Here is a 22,500-nt window from a genome sequence, read left to right as displayed (position 1 = left end):
AGACATTTGGCTTTGTAAAAAAATGTTTTCCTCCTAATTTTTGTTACTTTCCAGTGCTTCCGACTAGCGGATAGCGACCCGCAAAGCTCTGTCGGTGAATCCTGAGTTTGTCAGCAAGCGGTCTCGCCTCCACCCACCGATACAAAGATTGTGGATGGCTGACAAGAGAATTCGCTCTCTTCATTTAATTCTTCTATTGGATAAACACACTCAGGTGCTGAGAGCGATGCAGAAAGTGAACCCTCTTGCTCCCTGATTGGAAGCGACACAGGAAGAAAACAAACGGACGTGGCAATTTATCTATGTCATTTTCGTTTATTGTTAATTTAGTGACTATCCTACCCAGGCCTTAACTGTGCAAGTAGACTAACAGTAGTGATGTGCGATACCACTGATTTTTCGATACTAAGTAAAACTCAGGATGGTATCGGCAATACCAATACTTTGTGCAAAGGTACCAAATGCGTCTGCTAAAATTTAAAAAGCTGTGCATTTCAAATAATAACATAGCATAAAGAATACAGCTATTTAATGTATATTATTTTTGATATTTATTATATTATTTGTTATGATCATGTATTTATTATTATACTTCTTTTTTTTTCTTCTTATTGACATCCAGTATCAGACATTCCTATCTATTACATATTTGCATACATCATACATCTATTGTCTGCCCTAAATCTCAAAATATTTTTTGTTTGTATCCCAACGATGCCACCTCTTCCCCCCCAAAAAAGAGAAAAACAGAAAAAATAAATAAAATAAAATAAAATAACTAAAGTAATAATAATATTAACAAATTAATTAATTTAAAAATATATATATTATAATAATGATAATAATAATAAAAAATACAATAATATAAACAGATAGTAAATAAATAGAGAGGAAAAAAAACTATAAACATATAGGGAGTAATATTTTTATACTTACTATACTTCATTTATTGTTATTATTTATTTATGTCAAACTCTGAATTACATTGAGGTAGTGGAGTGAATAACCATACTGCCAAGCTAATACAACGGAAAAAACAGACGACAAAATTATACAAAGTAAACGAAAATGGTGTTTCAAACTATAACAAAGGGAAATAAGTAACATAATAAAAGCATTAAAATACATTAATTAGTAAAAACTACAATAAGAATAAAAAGTAAGTGTGACATGAATATGTTAACGTGGAAATACCGAACAAAAGCATTCAACATTGACACAAGTTTAGTTACTTTTTAACAGCGTGTTCCTATTAATGATACACGTTATCTCAAATAACTAAAGTATCAAAAGTATCGATATTTTCATTTGAGAATCGATATTAGAGCAGAAAGATCTGGTATTGGCGGAATTGATATTTCAGTATCGATCCGCACATTACTAACTAACAGTGGACGTGAACAGGGAAGGAAAGTTTGACGTACTGATTTGATATCTTCAATTCTCCCTTCAAGTCCCTGAAGGATCTCTTCTCTTTCAGTCGTGCTCTCGGGATACGCAAACGTCTGCGTGCGGAAGCTGCAACAAAAACAAAATCGGTAACCAGCTCTGTGCAGTCACTTCAAAGAGCATAACTAAGTACAAATATTTACCCACCAGTCGCATATCTTCTTCACTTTCTGGCCAATCTGATCCCCCCAGAAGGAAATGAGGAACACGGTCCACTGCACCAACTCTCCCTACAGAAAGAAAACGACGGTCATAGAAGATCGACGTGACCCCTCTTCTCTTTGTACCAGTTCTTACCGTGTCGGGGTGCTCAAGGCGATCCTCCATTTCTCTGAAATCCACGATGATATAACCGCGGCACGCCCGCCACAGCAAGCGCTCGAATGAGGGGACCCTCCAAGGGTGGACCACGCCCGCCACAAAACTGAGAGAGATGCAGTGTGTTGACGAGCCTCCATTTATTCATCATAAAGTATTAGGGGTGTAACGCTACGTGTATTTGTATTGAACCGTTTCGGTATGGGAGTTCCGGTTCGGTTCGGAGGTGTACCGAACGAGTTTCCACATGGACATATTAAGTAGCGTAACGCACGTTGTGTAAACAATGCACACCGAGGCACAACACACGGCATGCTAGCAGCTAATGGGCTACGATAGACTGACTATACGTCCTCTTTTCACCGGACATGTCCTCTTTTGCGGAGCTGTCAGGGCGGAGTTTCTTAAATGCCTCAAATGTGCGGCATTTTGAGTTAGGGTTGCGTGTATTTTCAATGTACGTTCAGGGTTAAGAAGGGGTTAAAAACAAAACAAACAGCAGCATTGGTGAGGGAGGGGCAGAGACAGAGAGAGAGAGTTATGATAAACGCGCATGCGTCGCCAGGCTCTGCTTTTTATCCATAGATTTATCACATTTAATTTGTTATTATCTATAGCAGGGGTGTCAAAAGTGTGCCATTTGCGGCCCACAGCTCATGTTTTAAAGGCCCACGGCACATTCTAAAAATACTATTCAAATAAACAAAAACATAACAAAAGTGAAATAAAAAAGCTTAAAGGTTAAATGTCATTTAGAAAAAGTTGCAATGTTGACTAATAAAACAAAGCTGTTTTTTTTTCTTTCCAACGGTCATTGCTCAAAACATAATATTGAATCAAAATCAATGTTATTATGAATTATTGACCTATCCAAGGTTCCCATTACTTCACATCAAATATTACACTTAGAAAAATATTTTTGGTGGAAGATTTTGCATATTTGGTAAATAAATAACCCCAAAATGTATATTTTGTTGTTTTCTTACTGTACCGAAAATGAACCAAACCGTGACCTCTAAACCGAGGTATGTACCGAACCAAAATTGTTGTGTACCGTTACACCCCTATAAAGTATACATAAAATGTACTGGTACTTCTTGTTAAGTTCTTCATCATTATGGGCCTGCTGCAATGCAAGCAGCCCATATTATTATTGCTCATACTTCAACTTTTATTATTATAGTTCCGCACGTTTCTCTTACGCTTAATACGTGACGAACCGGCCAACGAACCCCCACATATGTTATACCGTCGGAAAGGTCTTGTTTGCGCCGATGGGGGTACTCTAAATTGGGAACATTTCATGTTACCATGGCAACGCTATTCATGAATGAAAAAAAAAATGGGCCAATTTAATGGGTACATACGATCTTAATGGACGATTGCTCTGAGACAATTTACCTCCTCTTGTAGCTCAGCCATACTTACACGTAGCTCGGTTACACCAGAGTCATAAAACTTGTTAACTGTTAGCATACAAATGATAGCATGCTGGCAAGCTAACTTAAGCATGCTAAATTTTTCATCTAATTTTTCACTTTTTTTCTCTATTTTCGCAGCCATACGCCTTTGAGTCATATAACTTGGTATATGAAACATGCTAACTGTTATCATGCTAATGGTTGCACACATGCTAAATGTAAGTGTGGGGGGAGGGTGTGGCCTGCAGGCCTGCCGCGAAACGGGGTGTGCAAGGACCGGCCTTGAAGACAGCGACAGGTGAGTGGATGGCCCAGGTGGGCCTTGTTATCTAATTACCTGTCGCCTTTATTAGCAGCAGCCGGTATGAGACATGGGGTTGGAGTTGGAGGTGCTGATGAGCGGACGCAGGAGGAAAAGACATTGTGCTGGAAAGCAGAAGCCTTTTCCTCCTGCAATTTCAAATGTTGAGGATTTCCAATTACTTAAAAAAAAGAAAGTAGAACAAATTTTGTTTATTTCAACTATTTTCCCTAAAACACACACTGAGGCTATAAAGTGTGTTTTATCTACAGTAATTGAACAAAGTAATCAATACACTAAAATAATCAATAGCTGCAGCCCTAAATTAGAAATGCTAAAATACTCAGTGGGGAAATCAGCATTGGTTGCATGTCTAGTGGAAACTGCTTAAACGCCGTGACTATTGTCAAAAATAAAGTAGTCTTTTCAACATGTGAAAAGATTTTCTTCTATGAAATCGACAGTGATAACACTAAGCAGCTTAGTGGTGTCATTATTGAGACTTTCTCCTCCCAATAAGAATTGACCGTATCTGCCTCTCTAGCGACACCCTGTGCTGTGCAGTGTGCAAGCCACTTACAAGGATCAAAGTAAGAAGGAGTTCTCTGTTTCTTTTACTACGCTTTCCCTTAAATCTGGGATATAATCTAAAATGTAGATTTTGATTTGATTTTCTTCTATACAACTTTTGAAGTTGGGGACAAAAAAGTCCCCATATTTTGCAGCCTGCGTCAGGTATGACGAAAAATGTTTTATTTTGGGGGTATTGAAAATGACATTTTAATAGTGGCTCTCTAGCGCCATCTTTAAGATTAGGAAAAATGAGCCCTTCCTACCAGTTTCACGGATGGACACGGAAATCGCAGGAGACGTCTATCATGACGGGACACACATAAAAGTCTCAGGAACCTATAACTGAAAACAAAAACGAAGTCGGCTATTTTGGTTTTTCGTCTTCCATTTTTCGGTGAAAAAAGGGGCTCCACGTTAACGAACTCCTCCTAGGAACTTTGACCAAATGAGTCGCGGTTAAAATGAAAGAAAATACACAGATAAGTGATGATAAATTGCGTAATTTTTTTCCCTAAACCATAAGATGTGGCCGTGGTATGGCGCCAAATTTTGGTCCGACAATTTTTGGCCATTTTTGGGTGAAAAAAAAGGTCTTACTTTGACGAACACCTCAAGGGACTTTAGACAAATAAGTTGCGGTTAAAATGACCACACATAAGAGTGATGATACATTTCGAACACATTTTTTCTCATGTTCAAGTTCAGACTTTGATCCTAAATGTTACAAATGACAATGAAGTGATTTTTTTTATTTATTAGGGCCCAAGCAGCGGAGCAAGCACTGCAGGGGCCCTATTGAAATGTTGTTATTTCTTCTGTACGTTTGGACGCCTTGTTCAGGCCTTTAACAAGCATAAAAACTTCCCATATGTTGCAGGCGCGTCTGGTATGGTAAAAAACTTCATATTTTGGGGGTCCCCAAATTTTTTGGTGGTGAGTCAGGGTATCAGGAAGGCTGTGACCGCAAGCGTCCGGGGGCGAGGGCCCGTTTTACGCTTGTTATTGTATTTTGTACCTCCTTCATGTGTTCTGTGTACAACGTGAGTGGATTAGGTGTTCATTTAGGTCAGGCCTGGGCAATTATTTTGACTCGAGGGGCCTAATTTAGATTTTAAAAATTGTGTCTAGGGCTGGTATATCTATTTTTAGGAACACTAATACAAAACCTCACAATAATATTTGATTGAATGCTAAAAACGCCTTAAACGGAATGGAATTTTAAATTTTTTTACTGAATGAGACACCCAGAATGTACATGAAAATAAAGAATGTGGGATTTACAATATTAACTACGAACGATAAAACACTGAATATTGACAACATATGACGTCATTCCTTTTCTCGATCGACATATTTTTCAATCAAGCAAAACGCAACAAAAATGCAACAAACACAGCGAAATATGCACGCAAAAAACCCACTTACGATCTGATATATCACTAAGCTTTTATTTTGATTCGGGGGGGCCAAATTTAGAGAAAAAAAATTGTAATAAATGAAAATAAAGAATGCGGGATTTACAATATTAATTATGAATGATAAAACACTGAATATTGACAACATGTGAACGTCACACCCCCTCTCGATTGACATATTTTGCAATCAAGCAAAACACAACAAAAATGCAACAAACAGCGAAATATGCACGCAAAGGGTAAAAAAAAACCCACTTATGATCTGATATATCTGATATATCACTAAGCTTTTATTTTGACTTGGGGGGGCCAAATTTAGAGAAAAAAATATTTAATAAATTAAAATAAAGAATGCGGGATTTTCAATATTAATTATGAACGATAAAACACTGAATATTGACAACATGTGAACGTCACACCCTTTCTCGATCGAAATATTTTACAATCAAGCAAAATGTAACAAAAATGCAACAAACAGCAAAATATGCACGCAAAGGGTAAAAAAAAAATCGATCTGATATATCTGATATCTCACTAAGCTTTTATTTTGACTCGGGGGGCCAAATTTTGAGAATTTTTTAAAAAATAAATGTAAATAAAGAATACGGGATTTATAATATGAATTATGAACGATAAAACACTGAATATTGACAACATATGAACGTCACACCCTTTCTTGATCGACACATTTTACAATCACAGCGAAATATGAACGCGAAGGGTAAAAAAAACCCACCTACGATCTGATATATCACTAAGCTTTAGAACTTTGTTGTCCCTGATACCCACATTTCACGCTGACACTCTGTGGAAACGCTCTCCACCCACAGTGCTTGGTGCCTCGTCTGAGCTGCTGTGACTTACATTACCATACTAACCAAATAGATTACCATAGTAACTAATTACCGTATATTACCAAATAAACGCCCTTGTGCAAATAACCGCCCATGTCCTAATAGCCGCCCGGGGTCTGACCCCATTTTGTGAATTAACCGCCTCTTCCTAATAACCGCCTATGTCCAAATAGCCGCCCATGGGCTGTTATTTGCATAATTTAGATGAAAATGCTACTGGGGTTGCGTTTGCTGCAGTATTATTGTTTTGATGGTTTTATAGAGTACTTGGTACCATCATTTTATTCTTCCTGTATGCTGCTTTATTTAAAACTTGGAGTACTGTAGCCTTTATTTGATTTAAGTGACAGTATTATTGTTCTGTTTTGATGGTGGGTTTTATACCTGAGTACTTGGTACCATCATTTTATTTTTCCCGGTAGGCTGCTTTATTTAAAAAGTTGATTTATTTTTAGTATTGGTATTGTATTTGACAATTGTTGCACTCCTGCCATGTTGAGGCCTTGTTGATCTCTTGTCTTTTGATAGCATACCTCATGTTGATCTATTGTTTTTTTGTTTGTATGTTTACAATAGCTTTTACATTTAAAGTTTTTTGTACGAAAAAAAAATACTGGACAGTAACCGTTGTAACCAAATAATGGCCTGGTGCAAAAATAAATAAAAGCCTTGTGCAAATAACCGCCTGCTTCTTTTAAACGCCTGTCTCCAAAATCGATTTTGTGAAATAAACGCCCGGGCTACTATTTGGTAATATACGGTACATTACCATAGTAACTAGTACATCATGCAAAAGAGCAGATTCCAACCATTGAAATACTTAGTATAGTTGAAGACTTACGGTCATTAGAAAACATGAGTGCACATCATAATGGCAGCTACACTTTACATCTTAAAGATCTAAAAAATGATTTGGGAATGTCCGGCGGGCCAGATTGAAAAGCTTAATGGTCCCGGGCCTTCATTTGCCCAGGTCTGATTTAGGTTCATCACAATTCTGTTACTCGTCCGTAACCCGAGGAGCACCTGTATTAAGACTCGATGACGTGTACCTTAGACGGACGTCATGGCGGTTATCAAACAGGCCTTGGCTTTCTAGAATAGGTGGGGGTGCCTGAGAAATGTCAGAAAAGGACAATTAGTGTTGCATGTGATTTGAAAAGAAAAGAAGTAAACCGTGCTCTTGTCATCACCTGGGAGGCTGTGAGGGAGTGGGTTTTTGTCAGCACCCCTCTGTACTGGCAAAGTTGGGTCAGCTGAGCCCGAAGACTGTCTCTGTTCCTGGACACCTACAAGGCAATGCGTACACATTTAAAAATACAAAAAAAACCATCCAAAAGAGATGACAGGGGGGTCTTTCAGCCCACCTCTCGGAGCTCTCTGGCAAGTCTTTCGCTCTCTTCCTCGATGGTGATGAGCTCTCTGGGCTGGGGGGCCAAAGGTGTCGGACAAGGAGGGAGGAGGTGTCCGTTCAAGGGAGGGGACATGGATCTCTTGATCTCCTGCTCCAGGAAAGCTGAAGGGCGGTCAAAGAGGATCAGTGAGTGTTTGACGTTTTTATTGAACATGTTGAGTATTGTGGTGGACAAAAGGGGTTTTGTGGCCGACAAAGTCATCTGTCGACAATAGTCGGTGACGTCATCACTCGTGTTTTTTTGTGGACGGAATCAAGTCAGCGCAGCCCCTCGCAACAACGTCGTGAAAACATCTAGAGTGGGAACATTTCACCCTAATCTTGTTTAAGCGGACTTGATGCGATCACAACTCGGTAAGATAGTGGGCTTATTACCTTACTAGCTTGCTAAAAAGTTGTGTAAAAAATGGCTTTAACTATCATTTCAGCCAAAGTCCGCCAGCTAAACTTCAGGTGAGAAGCAGCGTCAACTTGCAGTGCAAAGAAGAAAGGCATAAAAACAAACATATATATATATATACATATATACATATACACATACATACATACATACATACATATATATATATATATATATATACACCGACCTATGTGTACATATTAAATTAATATAATGGATACATCACTAATAATCAATATAATTGGATATTAAGAGTATGTGAAAGTTAGACTCCTACCTTGTTTACTTCCAAATGTGGCTTTGCAATTTTCCAATCATGCAATGCAGGAGATTTAAAGGGTGCAATTTTGAATTATGTGTTGTGTTTGTACATTTTTTATAATGTCCACATGTGTTATGTGTGACCATGTGTGTTGACTTTTTGTGTCAGTTTTTTTTGCGCCATGCGTGGGAAAGGTTGTTTGGATTGGGTCATACATAAAAATGCTGTGCTCTGTACACTTCAAAGTGCAACTCATGGCCATTAACAGCCCTTTGAGACACCTGTGATTTAGGGCTGTACAAATAAACATTGATTGATTGATTGATTAACCTTAATTGCTCATAATGTCCACAAGATAGTGGCAAAGTTACAGCAATGAAATTGTCAGATGTTTAAAATGACATTGAAGGCAACTCACGAGTCAGAGTCCTTATTAACCTTAATGACTTCTCGCGGGCCAAACGGAACTTTGACTGCTGCCCGCGGGCCGTAGTTTGGACACCCCTGCGCAATATGAATCTTTGTTAAACAATTAGCTGTGTGCCTTTTTGTCTTTGTAAAAGCAGCTCCTACCCTGGATCCTATTGGATTGTGCTCTTGCTGTGGTCAGCGTGTGTATAAGTGGGGAACACTACAATACTCACTAAAGGTTTTCTCCAGCTCCTCACATCTTCTGACCTCCCCGACAAATCTCCTCTGAAAGGCGTTTATATTAGGATTTAACTAAAACGAGAAGAAAAGAGGAAGAAAAGCGTTAAATTCGTCATCGGGTCACAAGGGAATGGAGAGGATTTCCACATACGGTACAGTACAGTAACAATGACTTGTCTGGGTCAGATTTGGATGCAAATGGAAGAGAAGACCCTAAGAAAGGTTGGAAATAGATTACGCAGACTAAGAACAAGGGAAGGAAACAAGCGAAGGCAGACAAATGTGACACACGGCTTGGATGGAAGATTGAATTAAATGTGTACAGAGCGTGACTACTTCACGAGGCTAGCAAGAGGCCTCTCTTTGTTCTGAAGACCACAGAAGGACTAACATCTCTGAACTCCACCAGGCCCAGTTCTCCCAGCTCGCTGACACAGTTGTAGGCCGAGCCGGACTGGAGAAAGAGCTGCACCAGGCAGACCTCCTCGCTGCGGAACATGGAGCCCATAGCTGGCCTGCACAACAAAGAAACTTGGTTAATACAGTCAATTCCATTTTGCACCCAACAAGCATGCACGTATTAACTAAAGGCTTAGTGGCCACATGCGTGGACAGCACCTTTTAGCTCTTATTTCCAAAATTGTGTACACTACTGAATTGGGGTCTTATGGCCACTTATGTGGACACTTATACTGCCATCTGGTGGTGTCAGAAGAGTATAACATACAATGGAATTTGGGGAAAAAAGTGTAAAAATAAGAATTAGCATGTCACTAAACATGAAGTACACATTTGTGTACTTATGGACTAAGTACATCATATCAAAAGATGATTCTTAGTTTTTATTCTAATTAGGGTCCAATAAGCCCAAATAGCATAGAGAAATAAAAAAAAGCATGTAAACAAACAGCTTGGGCCTTAAGAGGTTAAGAAAATAAAAGCACTCAGTGAGCAGACTTACAATAAATTGCTTAAATGTTAAAGGGGAAGCATTATCTGATAGTCAGGTGACTATTAGAAAATTCCATTCTTGCACAAAAACCTTCTTTCACTTCACCAAACGCTCTTAGTGCCACATTCTAAGCTAAATTGTAATTCACCAGCTAATAATACAAACTTAACAGACAACTCTATGAGGTGTATGGCTGAGATTTGTGTTGTTTTAAAGTTTTGCTTTGTTATACCATTTTTAACCCTGGGGATATGTTGTGCCATTCTTATTTTTTTCCAAGCTATTTTGGCTGTGTTTTATAAATATACTTTGATACAAGTTCAATTTAAGGATATTACTTTTTTAAAATGTTTTTAATTGTAATTTCTGTTCTTTAGATTATTGTGTCAAAGTCAAGGCCCGGGGGCCAGATCCGGATTATCTATGGCCCCCGGGATGATATTTGATTAGTATTATAACCGGCACGAAGGCCACAGCCGCCTGCTGCTGTTTTGCACGCACCAATACTCCCATCAGTGTTGGCGCTAGGAATTTTCAAAATCAAGTCATAAAAATGGGGTCCCACAGTACATTTCTGGGGTCCCACCTTTTTGTAACTGTTTTGAAAACAAATGATAAATGTATGCATTATCCTGTTATATCTCACATTCTATATTGTGTTCTATAAAAGATTGTCATAAACGTGACCTATTTCATTTAAAAAATTATACAAAATAAAACACATTTTTATGCATATGTAAATGTATTCAGTTACAAACATTCATTCACTTTCTTCTTTCCTTCATGGATCTAAACTTTACCGCTGCCGGTATTTTTTTCTACATTTTTATTGTAATATTTTCAGAATGTGTTTGTTCTATTTTTGTCCAAAGTAAGACAAGGAAAACAATCTGAAGTTGTCTTTATTTTAATAGTCCGGCCCGCGTGTGCACAGATTTTCCTCCATGCGGCCCCACAGCTAAAATTAGTTTGACACCAGCACATTTGTTCCCTGTGACCAAAAAATAACAAGTTGAAAATACCGTTTTTGATTATCTTAACAAAAACAAATGCAATCTTCCATGTGAAGATTTCAATGTGGACTACAGTATTAGCTTTGTTTTTCTATGTATTAGTGCTGTCAAATGATTCCCTTTTTTCAATCAGAAAAATCACACCTTTGAATTAATCAGGATTAATCACTCGCTTGCATGATTTAAACCTAAATTTAAAAATAGACCCCTATATTTATTTTATTTCAGCTTTAAATCGGATGGGCAATACACGGCCATCAACACGGACTAACAAGAGAATGGCAAACAAAAAGATAACGTCTGACCACGTCTTTCCAACTGGGAAAAAAATGCACTTTAAGATTTTCAATGTTTATTTAAGTTAAAGTTTTGCCTTCTATTTAGGGATGTCCGATAATGGCTTTTTTGCCGATATCCGATATTCTGATATTATCCAACTCTTAATTACCGATTCCGATATCAACCGATACCGATATATACAGTCGTGGAATTAACACATTATTACGCCTAATTTTGTTGTGATGCATTAAACAATGTAACAAGATTTTCCAAAATAAATCAACTCAAGTTATGGGAAAAAAGTGCCAACATGGCACTGCCATATTTATTATTGAAGTCACAAAGTGCATTATTTGTTTTAACATGCCTCAAAACAGCAGCTTGGAATTTGGGACATGCTCTCCCTGAGAGAGCATGTGGAGGTTGAGGTGGGCGGGGTTGAGGTGGGCGGTAGCGGGGGTGAGGAGGGGTTGTATTGTAGTGTCCCGGAAGAGTTAGTGCTGCAAGGGGTTCTGGGTATTTGTCCTGTTGTGTTTATGTTGTGTTACGGTGCGGATGTTCTCCCGAGATGTGTTTGTCATTCTTGTTTGGTGTGGGTTCACAGTGTGGCGCATATTTGTAACAGTGTTAAAGTTGTTTATATGGCTACCCTCAGTGTGACCTGTATGGCGGTTGACCAAGTATGCATTGCATTCTTGTTTTTAGAAATGAAGGCTATTCCACAAAATTGTTTGGGTGACCCCAAACATTTGAACGGTAGTGTATGTCTTGTGTTTATTTACTGTTTTAGTCATTCCCAGCTGATTATCAGGTCCCACCCGCCTCTCACTGCATCTTCCCTATCTGAATCGCTTCCACTGCCCTCTAATCCTTCACTCTCACTTTCCTCATCCATAAATCTTTCATCCTCGCTCAAATTAATGGGGAAATCGTCGCTTTCTCGATCCGAATCACTCTCGCTGCCGGTGGCCATGATTGTAAACAATGTGCAGAAGTGAGGCGCTCCACAACCCGTGACGTCACGCTACTTCCGCTACAGGCAAGGCTTTTTTTATCAGCGACCAAAAGTTGCGAACTTTATCGTCGATGTTTTCAGCAAAAATATGGCAATATCGCGAAATGATCAAGTATGACACATAGAATGGATCTGCTATCCCCGTTTAAATAAGAAAATCTCATTTCAGTAGGCCTTTAATTGACATGTACAGTCCAGGCGGGGAAAGTTATTAAAAAATAAAAGTAACGTACGACTTCTACAGCAATTTTTGGGGAAGCTGACATTTGTCAGTTGGGAACAATGTGTGAGGGATTTTTTTTATCCCTGTTTTCTTCAATAAGGCTAAGTTCAACTTTATATTACAATTTACTTCCATCATATTGGAATACAAATGTAATACGTCTGGCTTGTTTTGAGAAACAAAACCGTGGTCGAGGGTATAAAACTAAAGTAGAGTCCTGGGTTATATGACTCACAATCCAACTGTTTGTTTGTTTTTGTCACGCCGCGCCAATTAAAAGGGAATTGTAACAAAACAAACACCGGAGAACATGTCTCGCAGTTGTTTATTAGAGAATACGAGCTTGTTTTGGGGTATAAATGGTGGTGTCCATTCAGTGTGGAAGAAGGTCAAGGTTTGCTAGAAGTGATAGTGGGCAGGCAGACGAGCACGAAACGTTAACAATGTTAACAATGGCTTACCTGCTTGTTGGGATGATTTCCTCCTTAAATGTCTCCGTCCCGGCAGCGGGGAGAAGCAGACGTCGTGTCGATGGCAACTTGCGTGATCTGGACTTCCACTTCCTGTTTGGGAAAGTCACGTTACTGCAGTCTCACGTGACACGCAGCAAAAACCGCCACACCAGACCGGAAGTTCGCGCCGGCCCAATGGCGGCAAAGAGAGATTTAGTTTCAAAATAGAACATTCCGAGTGGGTTTTTTGTTGAACAATATTGATGTGTATTATATTCTAGTTCCTTCAAAATAGCCACCCTTTGCATCTGATTACTGCTTTGCACACTCTTGGCGTTCTTCTGATGTGCTTCAAAAGCGTTTTCACCTCACAGGTGTGCTTGAAGCTCATCTAGAGAATGCCAAGAGTGTGCGGAAGTGTACGGAATAATTTTGGTTGTGCTTACCCACCTCGAAGCTATTTTGTTCGGTACACGGTGAAATTGTAAATGTGGCCAGTAGGGGTGTGGGGAAAAAAATCGACTAGAATTCGAATTGCGATTCTCACGTTGTGCGATTCAGAATCGATTTTCATTTTTTAAAAATACATTTTTTTAATTTTTTTATTATTTATTTTTTATTAATCAATTCAACAAAACAATACACAGCAATACCATCGAGAGGAGCCAGATGAAGTGGTTCTGGCATCTGGTCAGGATGCCACCCGAACAGGTGTTTAGGGCACGTCCAACCGGTAGGACCCAGGACACGTTGGGAAGACTATGTCTCCCGACTGGCCTGGGAACGCCTCGGGATCCCCCGGGAAGAGCTGGACCAAGTGGCTGGGGCAGTGCTTCTTAACCTGGGTTGGATGGAACCCTAGGGGTTCGGTGAGTCGGGCTCAGGGATTCGGCGGAGGTCAAAACACACCCGACTCATCGTGTAAATAAAAACTTCTCCCTATCGGCGTATTACGGATACGACAACAGCAGAAGTCAGACTGATTTGCAGGTGTGTCATTTGTTGTGAGTTTATGTTGGTTTTGTTGTTTGAACAAGGTGATGTTCATGCACGCTTCATCAAGTGCACCACTAATAAAACATGCTAACACTTTAGTATGGGGAACATATTCACCATTAGTTACTTGCTTATTAACATGCAAATTAGTAACATATTGGCTCTTAAATAGTCATTATTAAGTACTTATTAATGCCTTATTCGGCATGGCCTTATTATAACCCTCTAACCCTGGCCCTAACCCTAACCAAATAACTCCAAATTAAGTCTTTGTTACTTAGAATATGTTCCCCTAGTGTCCAAAACACTCTAAATTAAGATGTTAACATGTTCCCCATACTAAAGTGTTACCAAAAAACATATAACTTGAAATTTGGAAAAACCCAAAACATTTTATTTTTCACTAAAGAAGGGTTGGGTGAATGCGCATATGAAACTGGTGGGGTTCGGTACCTCCAACAAGGTTAAGAACCACTGGGCTGGGGAGAGGGAAGTCACAAACACCACACACAACAATTGAGAGGAGACACAAACACCACACACAACAATTGAGAGGAGACACACACAACAATTGAGAGGAGACACAAACACCACACACAACAATTGAGAGGAGACACAAACACCACACACAACAATTGAGAGGAGACACAAACACCACACACAACAATTGAGAGGAGACACAAACACCACACACAACAATTGAGAGGAGACACAAACACCACACACAACAATTGAGAGGAGACACACACAACAATTGAGAGGAGACACAAACACCACACACAACAATTGAGAGGAGACACAAACACCACACACACAACATTTGAGAGGAGACACAAACACCACACACAACAATTGAGAGGAGACACAAACACCACACACAACAATTGAGAGGAGACAAACACCACACACAACAATTGAGAGGAGACACAAACACCACACACAACAATTGAGAGGAGACACAAACACCACACACAACAATTGAGAGGAGACACAAACACCACACACAACAATTGAGAGGAGACACAAACACCACACACAACAATTGAGAGGAGACACACACAACAATTGAGAGGAGACACAAACACCACACACAACAATTGAGAGGAGACACAAACACCACACACACAACAATTGAGAGGAGACACAAACACCACACACAACAATTGAGAGGAGACACAAACACCACACACACAACAATTGAGAGGAGACACAAACACCACACACAACAATTGAGAGGAGACACAAACACCACACACAACAATTGAGAGGAGACACAAACACCACACACAACAATTGAGAGGAGACACAAACACCACACACAACAATTGAGAGGAGACACAAACACCACACAAAAGTAGTGAAACAAAAATGAATATTATCAACAACAGTATCAATATTAGTTACAATTTCAACATAGCAGTGATTAAAAATCCCTCATTGACATTATCATTAGACATTTATAAAAAAGAACAATAGTGTGACAGTGGCTTACACTTGCATCACATCTCATAAGCTTGACAACACACTGTGTCCAATATTTTCACAAAGATAAAATAAGTCATATTTTTGCTTCATTTAATAGTTAAAATTATTACAATCAGTTGATAAAACATTGTCCTTTACAATTATAAAAGCTTTTTACTCTGCTTGCATGTCAGCAGACTGGGGTAGATCCTGCTCAAATCTATGTATTCTATCAATAGAGGATCCTTTTGAATCGAGAATCGTGTTAAATTGAAAAAAAAAAAATCGATTTTGAATCGAATCGTGACCCCAAGAATCGATATTGAATCGAATTGTGGGACACCCAAAGATTCACAGCCCTAGTGGCCAGTAGATGGCAGTCACACACAATAAAAAGAAATGTGTAGACTGCAATATGACTCAAGTAAACAACACCAAAATGTTATGTTCCATTGAGAATATAGAACATGGCGCTCAAAAATCTATCAAAATATTTTAGTTTATCTAGTGGTTAGAGTGTCCGCCATGTGATGGGTAGGTTGTGAGTTCAAACCCCGGCCGAGTCATACCAAAGACTATAAAAATGGGACCCAATACCACGCCTGCTTGGCACTCAGCATCAAGGGTTGGAATTGGGGGTTAAATCAACCAAAAATGATTCCCGGGCGCGGCCCACGATGCTGCTCACTGCTCCCCTCTCCTCCGAGGGGGTGATCAAGGGGATGCGTCGAATGCAGAGGACAAATTTCACCACACCTAGTGTGTGTGAGACAATCATTAGTATTTAACTTTAACTTAGGACATTGGTAAGCTATGAAGCCGCACCACTTGGATTGTACTGTGCTTCAACATACAGTATTATTATGGTGTTTTGCTTGGCAATATTATACAAAAGCAACTTTACTTACCTTCTGATGTGTATTTGGAATCTGCATAAGTCCTGAAAATGTGCGTGTGTCCGCCTTTGTAGTTCGTGCTGACAGCAAAATCAATTAACTCCTTCTTTTCCTCTATCTTCTTCTTATGTGACATTCATCCTCCGCTGTTGCCAAAGTAGTGTAAAGTTCTTACTTATATCTGTCAGTAGACTCGCCATGAAAGCGCTAAAACATACCGGTGTAGTGAGTTTACGTTATTCACCCAAGGAACTTTAGTTATTAGAGTTTTTCCGGTCGGACGTTTTTTCACGGGACACATTTCCGGCGTTGTTGCACAAGAGCAGTGTTTTTCAACCTTTTTTTAACCAAGGCACATTTTTTCATTGAAAAAACCCAAAGGCACACCACCAGCAGAAATCATTAAAAAATGAAACTCAGTAGCCGTTATTGACAGTAAAAAGTCGTTCTCGCAATTGTTGGACATAAATTCCAACCATAACTAAGCATGCATCACTATAGCTCTTGTCTCAAAGTAGGTGTACTGTCACCACCTGTCACATCACGCCCTGACTTATTTGGAGTTTTTTGCTGTTTTCCTGTGTGTAGTGTTTCCTATTTTGGTGTTGTCATGCCATGTACGGATGTACTTTGTGGACGCCGCCTGCTGCTCCACACGCTGTAAGTCTTTGCTGTCATCCAGCATTCTGTTTTTGTTTACTTTGCAGCCAGTTCAGCTTTAGTTTAGTTTTGCATTGCCTTCCCTAAGCTTCGATGCCTTTTCTTAGGGGCACTCGACTTTTGTTTATTTTTTGGTTTAAGCATTAGATACCTTTTTACCTGCATGCTGTCGTCTGCATATTGTGATCACGACAAACCATGTTCCCGACATCCACAAAGTAATTAGCTACCTGCTGCCACCTACTGATATGGAAGAGTATTACATGGTTACTCTGCCGCGCTTTTGACAGCGCCGACACTCAACAACGGCACATTATTTGCGGATTATAATTACTGGTTTGCAAAAAAATATTTTTGTGAAATGACATCTCCCACAGCACATCTCACGGTACACTAGTGTGCCGTGGCACAGTGGTTGAAAAACACTGATGTACAGTATTAATATTTTTGTCCACTTTAAACTAGACAATCTACAAGATTTAAATATATATTAAAAATGTAAATCATATACTTTAGCTCCCTTAACATGATATCTTACCACATTTTTGTTTAAAAAATATATTCCTTCATATATAAGTCAATGAGTACAATATTTGCTTATAATTCAATTAGATTGGCAGCAACATTGATTTCATACACTATATGCGAGTTTTATGTACTGCGTCACGACTTAAAACAAAAACTTAATCAGCCCTCAAGACTGCTGTAAATGTATCACAGTAATATTTGCATTACTTCAACTTGAAACTGACATACTTTTAACATTACGTCGTGATTTTGCTATGGTGGCATACTTACATAACAACTCTTTGTTATCAAGACAAAACGAAGCCAGTAATTTCAGTAAACATTTTTCTTACATAGTGTCTACAGTACACACACTAGAGTTCTTCAACGTTGTCCAGGCCAGGGACCCCCTACTTATATAACTTGTAAAAAATGGTGTTTTGTATTAAACCGGTCATAAAGGTACGTTGCATTGTGCAAAGAAATAGTAACAGTGGTGCTAATATGTAGCTGGTAACTGGAGCACTAATCACTAGCTGACAATTAGAGCGCCAACTGCTGGCTGGAAACTAGTCCGCCAATCTCTAGCTGACAACTGCTGCAACAATAACTAGCCTGTGTGAGAATGAGATATTTTTAAGTGTTTTTTTTTTTAAATCCATAGTCATGTGGCAGCTAGTATTTTTCCATGTAGTGTGTCTTTTCGTGACCTCCTTGCTTTTATCTTATGTCCGCTAGTAAACTCTCTTTTGTCTTGAGGGCTCCTGTTTGTCGGCTCAGAGAGCTGTTTTGGCCAGTTCCTTATTTGTTTTAAAGAAGCAGCTGTGCTTCTTTCTGGGCGAGAGGGGCTGTTTTCGCTTGCTGGTGCTATTGTTGCGTTGTAAGGGCTGGTCTCCTAAAGCTTTAGTAAAATTTGGCCAAGCGATATTCTGTCTCGGTGGTCTTTTTTACTCAACATATATGTCATCCAAAGAACTTGGCAGTGACCAGCGTGTTTTATTCCCTGTAAGGAAGACTGGTCGTGCAACACTGGCAACTAGAGTGCTAATCGCTAGATGGCAATTAGAGCAATCACCTACTAAAACGCTAATCGATAGCTGGCAAATAAAACTGTGCCTTCACAGGTGTGCAAGTTATCCATGCCTAGGGCACTAATACACCCCCATACCGTCACAGATGCTGGCTTTTCAACTTTGTGCCTAGAACAATCCGGATGGTTCTTTTCCTCTTTGGTTCGCAGGACACGACGTCCAGTTTCCAAAAACAATTTGAAATGTGGACTCGTCAGACCACAGAACACTTTTCCACTTTGCATCAGTCCATCTTAGATGAGCTCGGGCTCAGTGAAGCCAGGGGCGTTTCTGGGTGTTGTTGATAAATGGCTTTCGCTTTGCGTAGTAGTTTTAACTTGCACTTACAGAAGTAGCAACCAACTGTAGTTACTGACGGTGGTATTCTGAAGTGTTCCTGAGCCCAAGGGGTGATATCCTTTACACACCGATGTCGCTTTTTGATGCAGTACCGCCTGAGGGATCCAAGGTCTGTAATATCATCGCTTACATGCAGTGATTTCTCCAGATTCTCTGAACCTTATGATGATATTACGGAGCGTAGATGGTGAAATCCCTAAATTCCTTGCAATAGCTAGTTGAGAAATGTTCTTAAACTGTTGGACAATTTGCTCAGGCATTTGTTGACAAAGTGGTGACCCTCGCCCCATCCTTGTTTGTGAATGACTGAGCATTTCATGGAAGCTGCTTTTATACCCAATCATGGCACCCACCTGTTCCCAATTAGCCTGTTCACCTGTGGGATGTTCCAAATAAGTGTTTGATGAGCATTCCTCAACTTTCTCAGTCTTTTTTGCCACTTGTGCCAGCTTTTTTGAAACATGTTGCAGGCATCAAATTCCAAATGAGCTAATATTTGCAAAAAATAAAGTTTTAAATTAAGACATATATGATTCCAGGAGCAAGGAACCCTTGCAGTAAACCGTAAAAGGCGCAATATAACCATCTTGATGAATTAGTAAAACATTGACAACCAGTGGCCCAAACTGGATTCTTGAGGATTGCAGTATTTTTTTTAATATGTATTTTGTTTGGGGAAAAAGAAAAAACACTTTCAGTGGTTCTCAATTGGACATTTTTGTCTCAAGGAACAAATGTGTTGACATGTGTCGCTTGGCCATTTCAAGTTAATTTTGAAGAACAGATTTAACAATTATAAAATGCTAACAAAATAAATATCGCTTGCCAATCTCACCTATATTTATTTAAAGCAGAAAAAAAAAGTTTAACACTGAAAATATTTAATGGAACAAAATGTCTTCAGGGTTGACATTTTCCATGGCAATGGTGTTCTAAACCTCCTTTTTAATGGATGCTGGGATCTGAAGAATGGCATACAAAAGATATTTTATTGTAAAAGAGTAAGGTTTCAACAGGTAAAATAGCACATTTTGAGAAACACATTAGATTTGACGCCAAAAAAAAAAAACAACGATCAAAATTCTTTATGTACGGATGGATATAGGAAATTAAATGAGATAATCATCTACACCTGCATGCCCTCCGGCTTCTGGACTGTGTTACTAAAGTTAAACCCATCTAACCATATAAAACTGCTCTACGTTAAGAGCCAGGGATTTCACTTTAGAGTAGTAACTGGCCTTTAAACACATACAGCACACACACACACACACACACACACACACACACACGGAAAATACCACCGCTTAAGTCTGGGATTCTAGGAAAATAAAAGACGATGATGCTGCTTTTGTTTGATATTTCACATTATTTAAATTGACGGAAAACAACGAGTTAAGATGCTTGGATTTGAAATAGATAGTTTTTGGTGTTCATGCATGCACATGAGAACTAACTAAAGAAGCACAGTTAGCAGAGATTTTCCTTTAACTAAAAATTATATGACTAGGCCAAGTATGTATTCACAATCTCTGACTGGGCTACCTCTTTCCTCGTGTTACCAAATTATTCTTCTCTACAAACTGTAAAACTTCAAACTTCGGTCCATTCCGGCGGATGTCAGGAAGCGAGCGTTCTCTCCAAAGGACACGCCGGTCACCAAACCTGTGTGGTCTATGCATGCACCAAAATAAAGCAATGAATCAAAACAATGTGACCTTTGGTATGGAAATCAAGCGATATACTGGCAAGTGTGCTCTCACCTGTGAAATTGAGGACCTCTGACCACTGTTTGCAGATGTAGACGCGGATGTCGGACCCTCCTACAGCCAGGTAAGTTCCACTCTGGTCGAACACAAGGGACTTCACCTGAAAGAGCAAAGTGGGGATTGATGCTCCAATCAACTCAAAGTAATTGACCAAAACCAATGTGAGACACCAGTCATCGATTGTGTTGCATTAGCACTCCTCCTTTATGATAACAAATAAGCAATCCCCCTAAATCAGGGGTGTCAAACTCAAATACAGAGTGGGTCAAAATGTAAAACTGAACAAAGCCGCGGGCCAAGATTGAGCAAATTAACCTTTTAATAGGGACCCAAACAAGTTTTGCATTGAATATTGAACAAGCAAGGCTTATATAACTTTATAGTGACATGCAAAATCCAGTTTCAGATAATAATAATAATAATAATTAAAAAATATCGATGGCATATCAAATACATTTTAAATAAAAATTGAATGCCTCTTTTCTATTTGCAGCCTTCTGAGGTAAATATCAACATGAACTTTTTCCACAGGCTAATAAATTTGAAAATAAAATAATAATGAATAAACCAACCATTCAGGACTTTAAACTGTTCAGTTTGCAACACACTGATCTAATCTGATGTGCCCAAGCCAGATACCTGCCATCTTTTCTTGGATGCTAGTTCATTCATGTCGGGGCTCAGGCTTTGAGCTGAGGCAACCTTCATTATCCAACCAAGGCGTTCATCAGTCTTTATATCTCGTAGTCAACCCGGACCACAGTCTTGGGGGCGTGCCTTAAAGGCACTGCCTTTAACGTCCTCTACGAGCTGTCGTCATGTCTGCTTTTCATCCATTCTAACGACGTGTCGGCCCAGTCACAAGATATGTGCGGCTTCTGTACGCACACACAAGTGAATGCCACGCATACTTGATCAACAGCCATACAGGTCACACTGAGGGTGGCCGTATAAACAACTTTAACACTGTTAGAAATATACGCCACACTGTGAACCCACACCAAACAAGAATGACAAACACATTTCAGGAGAACATCCGCACCGTAACACAACATAAACAACAGAACAAATACCCAGAACCCTTTGCAGTACTAACTCTTCCGGGACGCTACAAAATACACCCCCGCTACCACCAGACCCCCCCACACACACACACACACCTTGTAGCGTCCCAGAAGAGTTAGTGCTGCAAAGGATTCTGGGTATTAGTTCTGTTGTCTTTATGTTGTGTTACGGTGCGGATGTTCTCCCGAAATGTGTTTGTGATTCTTGTTTGGTGTGGGTTCACAGTGTGGCGTATATTTCTTACAGTGTTAAAGTTGTTTATACGGTCACCCTCAGTGTGACCTGTATCGCTGTTGATCAAGTATGCGTTGCATTCACTTGTGTGTGCGTGCAGAAGCCGCACATATGTGACTGGGCCAGCACTCGTTGGACTGGAGGAAAACCGTGACGATTTTCGGGAGGGGCACTGAAATTTGGGAGTCTCCCGGGAGGGTTGGCAAGTATGACAATTAGTGGTGAATTCGGTGTTACCGCGGCACCGTCGCTGTATATAATCGGCGGGCTAGCTCTAGTGTTGATTTGATATCGTCTCAAGGGCCAAGTGAAATTACACGGCGGGCCAAATTTGGCCCGCGGGCCAGAGTTTCACACACATGCCCTAAATATTACGTATTCATTATGACATAATATTTTTTTGTACCTCATAGTTGTTGTCGAGTGTGATTGTCTTGAAGTTCTTCAGCTTCCTCAGATCCCAAAGTTTCAGAGAACTATCCTGTGC

At 39.6% G+C, this 22,500-nt stretch overlaps 2 protein-coding genes across 3 annotated transcripts in view; both read right to left on the bottom strand.

Moving 5' to 3' along the window:
• The window catches only part of tcirg1b (T cell immune regulator 1, ATPase H+ transporting V0 subunit a3b), a 29,560-nt gene extending 16,420 nt beyond the window's left edge, over positions 1-13,140 (bottom strand). For both annotated transcript variants that reach the window (XM_062045982.1, XM_062045983.1), the window contains exons 1-9: positions 13,002-13,140; positions 9,450-9,573; positions 9,052-9,130; positions 7,699-7,847; positions 7,525-7,620; positions 7,384-7,445; positions 1,747-1,873; positions 1,597-1,679; positions 1,425-1,518 (exon numbers count right to left, since the gene is read on the bottom strand). In XM_062045982.1, the coding sequence (XP_061901966.1) occupies positions 1,425-1,518; positions 1,597-1,679; positions 1,747-1,873; positions 7,384-7,445; positions 7,525-7,620; positions 7,699-7,847; positions 9,052-9,130; positions 9,450-9,566 (807 nt within the window). In that variant the 5' untranslated portion in view covers positions 9,567-9,573; positions 13,002-13,140. The remainder of the gene's footprint in view (positions 1-1,424; positions 1,519-1,596; positions 1,680-1,746; positions 1,874-7,383; positions 7,446-7,524; positions 7,621-7,698; positions 7,848-9,051; positions 9,131-9,449; positions 9,574-13,001) is intronic.
• A 6,773-nt stretch (positions 13,141-19,913) lies between these two features.
• The window catches only part of prpf19 (pre-mRNA processing factor 19), a 14,848-nt gene continuing 12,261 nt past the window's right edge, over positions 19,914-22,500 (bottom strand). Inside the window, exons 14-16 of the mRNA XM_062045981.1 lie at positions 22,420-22,500; positions 20,709-20,814; positions 19,914-20,619 (exon numbers count right to left, since the gene is read on the bottom strand). The exon at positions 22,420-22,500 is cut by the window's right edge and continues 2 nt beyond it. Coding sequence (XP_061901965.1) covers positions 20,522-20,619; positions 20,709-20,814; positions 22,420-22,500 — 285 coding nt within the window. The 3' untranslated portion in view covers positions 19,914-20,521. The remainder of the gene's footprint in view (positions 20,620-20,708; positions 20,815-22,419) is intronic.

Source organism: Entelurus aequoreus, linkage group LG04 (genome assembly GCF_033978785.1).
Source record: "Entelurus aequoreus isolate RoL-2023_Sb linkage group LG04, RoL_Eaeq_v1.1, whole genome shotgun sequence".
Classification (NCBI taxonomy): domain Eukaryota; kingdom Metazoa; phylum Chordata; class Actinopteri; order Syngnathiformes; family Syngnathidae; genus Entelurus; species Entelurus aequoreus.
The sequence above is the reverse complement of the archived record's forward strand: the minus strand, read 5'-3'. Positions and strand labels throughout refer to the sequence as shown.